The 9,121-nt window shown below is 53.5% G+C and overlaps 1 protein-coding gene across 1 annotated transcript in view; it reads left to right on the top strand.

Annotated features, from left to right (window-relative positions):
* The window catches only part of ARHGAP26 (Rho GTPase activating protein 26), a gene marked incomplete at both ends in the record, with an annotated part of 17,583 nt that extends 10,598 nt beyond the window's left edge, over positions 1–6,985 (top strand). Inside the window, one exon of the mRNA XM_009084935.1 lies at positions 6,907–6,985. Within this exon, the coding sequence (XP_009083183.1) occupies positions 6,907–6,985 (79 nt within the window). The remainder of the gene's footprint in view (positions 1–6,906) is intronic.
* Positions 6,986–9,121: the final 2,136 nt, after the last annotated feature.

Below are 9,121 nucleotides of genomic sequence, written 5' to 3' on the forward strand. Positions count from 1 at the left end.
AGGGCAGGGGAGCAGGACACCTGAAACAAAAGACTGGTTTTCCCCCAGTGTACAGGCAGCTCTGCATATTTCTGCTATCAGAATTTGTCATTAGATGTCTGAAATGATGATTATTCCCAAGATAAACTAAGAGGCAGGTTTTGAGACAGCTGGAAGTGTGGTGTGCCTAGCCTGTCTCCCCCTCCCTGTGACAGATCTGGGTGACACTGTCAGTGCCAGGGTATGCTGGAGATCACCTTCACCTTGCCTGGTGCTCAGGGTTTGGTCCATTTTGCAGAGCCCTGGGTGTCGAGGAACCGTTTCCTTGCCAGCCCAGGATTAGCAGGGCTTGGCAGCGCGTGGGTGCCACCCTGAGCCATCGTGCCAGGGCCTGGGCACACGGGGGCTGGAGCTCCTGGTGCAAGATGCCTGGTTGCAGCCAGAGGTGCTGGGGCTCAGCTGGGAGAATCATCCTGCTGCTGGGGTGGGCAGCAGGGAGCTATCTCCTGTGTGCTGGAGGAGATCAGCCCTGGCATAAGGACCTGGGCAAAAGCAAAGGCTTTGGCTCACACTGCACCCAAGTGTGTGACCACAAATGATAGGGTATCTCTGCCCGAGGGCTGGCTGGAGCTATGCCATGTGGTGGCATTGGTGGTGGATTCACCATCCCTGGAGGTTTTCAAGACGAGACTGGATGTGGCACCTAGTGCCATGGTCTAGTAATGATGGTAGGGGGGGACTCGATGGTCTTTGGGGTCTGTTCCAGCCAGGTTGATTCTATGATTCTATGTCTGTGTGCACAGAATGGGGAAGGCTGATCTGTGTAGGGGCTTTTTGTCTTGGGCTGGGTTTTTTTGGGGGGATATTTTGGCTTTCTATTGGTTGGTTTCATATTGTCTCTACTAATAGAGAAGTTAGAAAGTTCATGTCTTCTTCTTTAGTCCCTTGCAGAAGTCTGGATAAGATGAAGGCAACATCCCCAAGGTGCTTCTCTGGCCCCCACATGCACTGGGCTGGACTTGCAGCACTTTCCCTTTACTTTTCTGTATGCAAGTTATAAATGAAAATTAAGGCTCCTAAGTGATGTCCAGCTAGAGTCAAGTCTCTTGTAATGGGTAGGTGCATGCAGCCAGCCCAGGAGAGCACCGTGGTGCTGCGAAACCTTGTGTACTGTGTTCAGAGGTGAGGGAACAGTGCCACCAGGGCCTGCTCTTCCTGCAGTCTGGAGCTGCAGGAGCTCTTGTAAGAGACTGGCTTGGGAACGGGTGAGTTCAGGGAGCAGCAAGATTTTTCTGTAGGCATCACTTGCTTCCTACAGACAATTAACAGGGATTGTCTCTTCCAAAGTGCGTGTGGAGCACGAAGCCCATTTCCTTCCCAGGCTCTCCTAAAGTGTATTCAGTCGTGTTTTAAGCTCTCTGTGCACACACAGACATAGTTCCAGTCTGTTTCCTTATGGCCTGACAGGCTGTGTCCGTCCCACTGACTGTGCATGCAGGGGCTGTAGGATGCAGTGTGGTCCCAGTGATTCCATAGGCACAGGAGCTGGAGCTCCTTAGTGCTGTGCAGCCTGGAGGTGGCAGCCTCGGCTGGTTCTTGCCGACTCTGTCATCCCACAGAAATGGGCTTGTTGTCAGCGTTGCATTTTGGGAAGCTGGTATTCAGGGAACACGGGGTGCAGGGCTGGAGCTTTTTTTAATCACACCCTAAATAACAACAGCTAAGAGCTGTTCCTTGTTAGGGAGAAAAAAATGTTGAGTTTTTATTTTTTTTCCTGTAAAGATGATTCAGCAATACTGAGCGGAAAATCTGGAGCCTAATCTGTTATTATGACATTGCTTCCTTGTCATAGAATCCCAGAATGGTTTGGGTTGGAAGGGACCTTAAAGTTCATCTTGTTCCACCCCCTGCCATGGACAGGGACATCTTCCACTAGACCAGGTTACTCCAAGCCCTGTCCAACCTGGCCTTGGTATTTGCAAGTAGTTCTGATATTCAATGTGGCAGATTAGAAGTATTTTATTGCTTTGTTACAGCAAAATTAGCCCCAGAATGGTGTTCTAGTGCCTGGCTGAAATACAACCCCAGTGTGATGAATACTGTGTTTTGCTGTTACTGCTCTTTTTTTTCTAACTGCACTTATTTGTAGTCTCTGCACGTTAAATCAGGCTTGTAAACAAGGTAAACAGGGATGACAGCCAGTGTCTTACAAAATGAGCCTGGGGAGGAGGAGTATCTCATCTGACTGATGACAAAGCTTTGTGATTTAGGATAATGTAGGTCATTGCCCTGGGCCAGAAGCAAAGTGCTTCTAAGTGCCAGTTGGTGTTTATGGGAACAGAAGGCATCTGAAATGGGGGGTTGGTCGCTTAGTCCTTCATGAGGACAGTCAGCTCTGCAGGCAGCACCACTGGCTCCTGCCTGGCTGCCCCTGAGGCAGCTGGCACCGCGCTCGGTGGGCAGTGCCATCGTACAGTGGAGTCACAGAGTCCTTCAGGTTAGAAAAGACCTCCAAGATCCAGTTCAGCCTGTGACCCATCACCACCTTGTCAGCTAGACTAGAGCACTAAGTCATTCCCTGACCACCTCCAGGGGTGGTGACTCTGTCACCTCCCTGGGCAGTTCCAATGCCTGACAGCCTTTTACATGGAGAACTTCTTCCTGAGAGAAGAGTTGGCATGGCGATGGCTCGATGGTTGGCACCAGAGTGGGTGTGCTGCCAGGCACCTGCCGAGCGTTTCCCTGACCAGGTGGCTTGCCCTGGGAAGGTTGTTGGCCTTGCTCTAGGTAGGCACTAGACAGATCCACACGTCTCAGTGCCTCCTGTCTGTGGCAGGACCTGCTCCCCACTTGCCGGTGCAGCTCTCGCCGATGTTCTGGACGGCACGTGCAGTTCAACTTGTACTTGTTCCTCTGCTGGTGTTGCCTTTCCAGTGACCTTTAGAACAAAGCCTTGGTGGGGCTGTCACAGCTGGGCTATCACGCTGGCCCCTGCCCCTCCCAACTGTACTGGAGGTGGTTGTACTGGTGGTGCTTTAGCTTTATGTGGGCTCTGAGGCTGTTCAAGAACACATCTTGCCCTGATTTCCAACTTTCCTTGTCTTAGTTTTCACACAGAATGGCACAGAATCGTTAAGGTTGGAAAAGACCTGTGAGATCTTCAAGTCCAACCTGTGGTCTAACACCACCATTTCAACTAGACCAGAGCACGGAGTGCCATGGGCACTCTATAAACACCTCCAGGGATGGGGACTCCACCACCTCCCTGGACAGCCCCTGCCAATGTCTAATCACATTTCTGTGAAGAAATTCTTCCTAGTGCCCAATGTTTTGGGCCCACACCTGGCTGCTGGTGCCTGGCCCTGTGCCCCATGGCCCTGGGGTCCCATCTGGGGTCCCTGCTCTGCTCACAGGCACTGTGAGCTCCTCCACTCAGCCCTCAGCCCTGGTTATTAATCCACTCTTGTGTGTTTTCATCCAGCAGTTTAGATTGTCTCGTTGTGATAAGCTGCTACAGGAGTTGGAAGTTCTTATCTGTTGCTATTGCTTTCCTTATTTGTTTGTTTTTCTGGAAGAAAGAAAAGCTATTGGACTTTCTCATTTTCTCAGTGTGCTTGTCACAGCTCCTTAAGGCCAGGCTGTTTGTCACAGGGCTGAGATATTGAGAAAATTCAAATTTCCTGTGTGGTCTCATACGGAAAAACCTTTAGTTTTTAGATTGGAGCATATTGAAAATACACTTTGTGAAGGGTTTGCCATGTTCTGCCCTGGTTTCTCACTCCTCTTAGAAATGGATTTCTTCTGATCCCCAAATGTCCCTTTCCACCCCTCGTATCCCAGAAGAAGGCAAGGAGGTTTGGTGCCTGGAGGTGGAAATGCAGGATGCAGCACCTAGGAATGAATCAACAGGTCCTTGATCTGTTTGCCACAACAGCTCATGTTTGTGCATCTTGGATGACAGATCCATCCTGCTCTCCTGATGCCATGGTCATGGGCAGACTCCTCCACCTGGGTCCAGGAGCATCTCACCTCAGGCTTTGGAAGGGTTGGGATCTGCCCCACAGCAAAACCTGCATTTGCTGTTTATTGTCTGTGCAAATAATTATCTGTAGAAGTGACCCCCAGTATTCAGGGTTATTTGTTGCCTGAGGAGACAAGGAGAGATGTGCTTCATTTATCTTTGGGAAAGGAAGCCAGAGCAGTGTCTTCCCCATCGCTGGATAATCGAGACATCCTTAATCTAATGAGCACACTTTGGGAAGCAGCTGCTCTTCCAGGAGACTCCGTGAGGATGGTTCTGGCTGCAGGCAGTGCTTTGGGCAGGGCTGGTGCTGATGGTGACTGATCCAGCACGGCCAGACCTGGCTGCAGGCACATGGTACCCGTGGGCATTGCCCAGATCCGTGATGAATGAGGCACAATGTGTGGGTGCTTTTAAATTTGTCAGAGCCAAGAAGATGGTTGTGCTCCGGAGAGTGATGCAATGGGTGCCCTGGCAAATAAACACTGGGGGAGGAAATGCAGAGCTATTTGCAATGGAAATTGGGTTTAATTCAGTTTCGCAGCCCCTCCCCTCATGCTGTTAAAGAAGTTTGACTTTGAAGTGAAGCGGGAGAAGTTGTTATCGGCTCAGGGGCAGAACAAACATTTGGTGTTATCACCTCTTTGCCCTGTGCTGAGGGAACCTGGCACACCAGATAGTAGCACTGCCTCCCCAGCGTACCCCGAGTGAGGACGTAGAATTCTTTGCTTTAGTTTACTGGCTAGAGACAGAAATCCCAGTATTGCCTTTGCTGTGTCTCCCTAGCTGAGCTAGAGCCTTCCCAGGACTTTCTGCCCAAGGTGTCTGTGCCTTCAGCAGCAGCTTGACTTGAACTCAGACCTAAGCCCTGGCTTAAGCGACCAGTTCAGCTCCTCAGGTCACAGGAACTTCTCCGAGTCTCTGTACCTGCACAACAAGGAGCTTTGTGTGGTGTTGTGAGCATGTTTGCTGTTGGATGTGGAGCATTTTCCCTCTCAAATGGGGTGATGGTTATGTGGTTTCCTCTTCCCTTCAAAGTGAGTAAACTTCCAAACCACTAAGCTGGTGAGTATTGACTGACTCACCAATGGGATTAGTGGAGATCAAGCACATTATGCCTGGTTTTCTTGGACCTGAGCGTGGGGCAGGGCTGAGCACAGCTTCCCGTGGTGGGACAGTGCTGAGAGCTGATGGCTGTGTTGGTTGGCTGGGGAGTGGAGTCAGGGAGAAGGGTTAGTGCTCTGCTCCTTCTGTGCGTGCCACAAAGCGACAGGAGTTGAGCCAAACCCAGTTCTTGAGAGCCCCTGTTAACGTTTACTCTCCTAACAAAGGGCTGGCTCTTATCAAAGACCAAACAGCTTCTGCAGAGTGGAGGTGCAGCTCACGTTCTGCCGCTGAATTGCCCATGGGAAGTGCAAGCTCGAAGTCACCCCTCTTCCCAGCCTTTATCAGTTTTTGAGGGTGCGACGTGCTCAGTGGAGCACTGTGGAATGCAATTGGCAGCTCCCAAGGTTTAATCTCTCTTCCCACCTTGTGCCCTGGCAGCTCTGGTGCAGTGATCCTGGCTCTGCTGCCATCCTGGAGCTCTGTGCTTTGCCAAGGGTGGCAAAAGCAGCATCAGAGTTCTCCTCTGTCGTAGTTGCCAGGGATGAAGGCCCAGGAGTCACTGCAGAGAGCTGCAGCAGCTCCCCGAGGTGCGTGGCGCTCGGACTGTGCCGTGTCTGCCGTTGCCAGGGCTTCTGCCTGCTCTCCCCGGCAGAAATAGCTGCTGTGCTCTGCTAATGCATCTGAAAATAGCCCTGGAGGAAGCAGCAAGACTAGACCAGACACTGGAACAGCTCTGAGTCTGGCTGAGCCTGGGGGCTCTGCCTGCCCCACTGCAGGGAGCAGTGCTGGGGTGGGATGTGAGCATCCCTGCCAAGCTGGAGACTCAGCCCAAGGGCACGAGGCTGAGGAAGGGCAGGGGTAGCCAGAGCCCTGGGATGAGCTGGGATGTGGAATGGAGATCCTGACAGCTCAGCCACGCACTGAGCTGCTGTGGGAGCACAGTGCTGTTCCTCTTGTGCAAGCACATACACAACACCTGAGGTTGTGCAAACACTCTGCAGCGTGTTAAATCCATCCTGACCTTTCGCTGACCACGCTTATCAGAGCAGGTAATTGAGGTTTAACTCCTTGCAAGGCAAGGGCAGTCTGGGAGTGGACGTAGTGACCACTCAGGAGCGTGGAGGTGGCGTTGGCCCCGTGGCGAGGGCGGGACTGGTGCTGTGCCCTGGTCCTGTGCCTGTGTGCAGCACTCAGGCCTGTCCTTTCCCCTTCCCATCACAGCCCGTGAGCAGGCACAGGGCAGCAGAGGGGCAGGACGGGCACCTCGGGGCTCTGCAGCTGCTGGAGGGGCACGCGGAGCTGATTGCAGCACTGCCAGCTCGGCCTGGCAGCAGTGTGTGCTCAGGGTCAGCACGAGTGTCTTGGGCATGGAATGCTCCACACAGCTGAAGGTGAAGGTCCTGCCATGGGCTGGTGCTTGGGGTGGTGGTGGGATGAGAAGAGCTGGGGAGTGTGGGTCCTGCTCGCTCGGTTACCTTCCTGCCGTTGCATGGACATGCTTAGCCCACTGCAGGTGAGCTCTCTGGCTAAGGGCCCGAAGAGGAATTTGGCATCCAGCTCTTACACTAAACCCACGGAAATGGTGTGTCCATAGTTGATGTCCTCTGCTCGCTGCTTGTCCTGGCCAGGACCTGCAGGAACATCCCTGGAGGAGAGGTCAGGCTGGGCTCAGCCCCACGTGCTGGGGCTTTACTGGGAAGGAGCTTGTCCTCTCCCCCTCCCTCTCATGGGAAATTTATCTTTGCCATCTTTTCTTTCTGTCCTGCAGTTTGTTTACAGCATGCCCTTTCTCCCCTCAGGCCTGGAGTCATCACCATGCAGGCGCTGTCGGAGGAGGACCGCAGGCTGTGGATGGAGGCGATGGACGGCCGGGAGCCGGTGAGCACAGTTAGCCCAAAAGCAGGGAAAGCAGAGAGGTTTTGGTAGCCCGGGGCAGGCTGCTGGCTGGGGAACCTGGCAGCCGGCCGAGAGCTGCATCCGTGGGGCAGCTCCTGCCAAGAGAATGGTTTAATCCCTTGGTTAAATATTTGAGGTAATACTGTATCTCCTGCGCTTGGATTGCTTGAAGGTGCGGTGGAGAGGAGGAGGGTAGGCTTGGCCAGCACAAACACGCTGCTCTGCCGTGCTGAAAGGAAAACATGGCAAAAAGAGCAATGGAAGAAAATACGCTGTAGATTTCCAGAGCTTTTTGAGCCCTGAGCTTCCTTGGCAGCCGTTTCTGGGGCTGGTGGGGAATCGCACATTTCGTGTGAGCGGAGGAGTGCGGCCCCTGTTCCCCGTGTTTGCTCCTGCCGTGCCAAAGGATTCCTCACCTCTGGAAGGGATTCTGGAGGCTTGCAGAAAACTCGGCGTGGGGAGAAAAAAAACGCTTTGCAAGCTTTGCTGCCAGCTCGAGGAGCGCCGGCCGGTTCCCAGCGCGTCCCTCGGAGGGTGACGGCGCTGGTACGTGGCACGGCGCGTGCAGCTCTGCCCTGGCACACATGGCACTGCCAGGCAGCCGAGACCCGAGTGGCCTCTGTGCCCCCAAAGCATGTCAGGGTCCCAAGAGAAGCAGTGCAGAGAGCCGGAGCAGCCTGGGCTGTTGTGTGACACCTGTGTGGCTTTGGAGTGGGTGGGTTGAAGCCTCCAGGCTCGAGTCAGGCTCTGGCAACCAGGGCAGGGTGTCCCATCCCAGCACAGCCTGCTGCCACAAGCTGGTACTGGTTTGAGCAGCTCCCCCCAAATCCACGGAAAGGTCCTTATTACCAGGAACAATGACTAAATCCTGGTGAGGGTTGGATACAAAGGGGCTGGAAAGCTCCTGCTGGGCTCGGCGAAGCCCTTAGCCTTGGAACACGCAGCAGTTGGGAGGCTGGAGCCTGGGTGTGTGAGGGTGCTACCCTGCATTTCAGGGAAAGGATTGCATTGTGGATTACAGCCAGGTCCCAGCCTGGAATCTTAGATCCATCAGGTAGTTCAGGTAGGACAGGAGCTTGGGAGGTTTCTAGGCTAACCTCCTGCTCAGAGCAGGTTGCTCAGGGTGTTACCTGATTGGGAGCAGAGTGCACCCGAGGGAGGAGAGGGCACAGCCTGCCTGGGCTCCAGCCTGGCTGTTTCATCAGCCTCCTGATCCCCAGGATGAACCTCTCCTGTTTCAATTTACACCTGCCTAGAGCAGCTGTGGCTGCCCCCTCCCTGGAAGTGCTCCAGGCCAGGTTGGACAGGACTCGGAGCAGCCTGGGTTAGTGGAAGTTGTCCTTGCCTGTGACAGGTGGATGGGACTGTGTGAGCTTTAAGGTCCATTCCAACCCAAACCATTCCATGATTTGATGATTCTGTGGCAGTCTCTGCTCCATTTCTCTATCAGGGAAAGATGGACAGGAGCCCTTGCTTGGGAGAACCAACCTGCTCCTCCACCTGGGCTCTTGACCCTTGGTGCAGCTATACTGGGACAACACTCTCCAGTTTCAGGTGTCACTTGTCCTGTTCCCTCCTAAATGAACCCCTGCCTTGATTCTGGCGGCACCTGGAGACAGGATAATATTTTCCATTTCTTCAGAAACAAAATGCCTTGTTGCTCCTAGTCCTAATGGAGTATTGTCCTCTTCCAGCCTGCTTACCTGCTTCCAGTCTGAGCCTCAGTCACCTGCAACAGGAGCTGCAGGAATAGTCACCCAGTTGTGTGTCGACCTGCTGATGTCACTAAGCTGTGGCACAACAGCAGAGCCAGTCTGCAGAGCTGCAGACATGGATTTTGGGTGCTTGCAAAGTGCTGTGCATGCAAAAATGGATCAACCAGCACAGGTCTGCCTGGATCATCCTGTTCCAGAATCTGCTCAGGAGACCTCCTCCAGAAATACACAGGTCTTGGTGCCTCCTGCGTGTTGCTGCTCCTCCCTATCGTGCCCATCAGCTCAGGGCAGGTTGCTCACCCAGCACGTCAGGGGTTGTGGCTGTGTGTTAGTGCAATACCTTCTGGCACCTAAGAGCTAGTGGTTTGAACTGGCCTTCCAGGTGTGGAGTGGGAGCATGGGA

The sequence above is a fragment of the Acanthisitta chloris genome, unplaced genomic scaffold (genome assembly GCF_000695815.1).
Source record: "Acanthisitta chloris isolate BGI_N310 unplaced genomic scaffold, ASM69581v1 scaffold21021, whole genome shotgun sequence".
NCBI lineage: Eukaryota > Metazoa > Chordata > Aves > Passeriformes > Acanthisittidae > Acanthisitta > Acanthisitta chloris.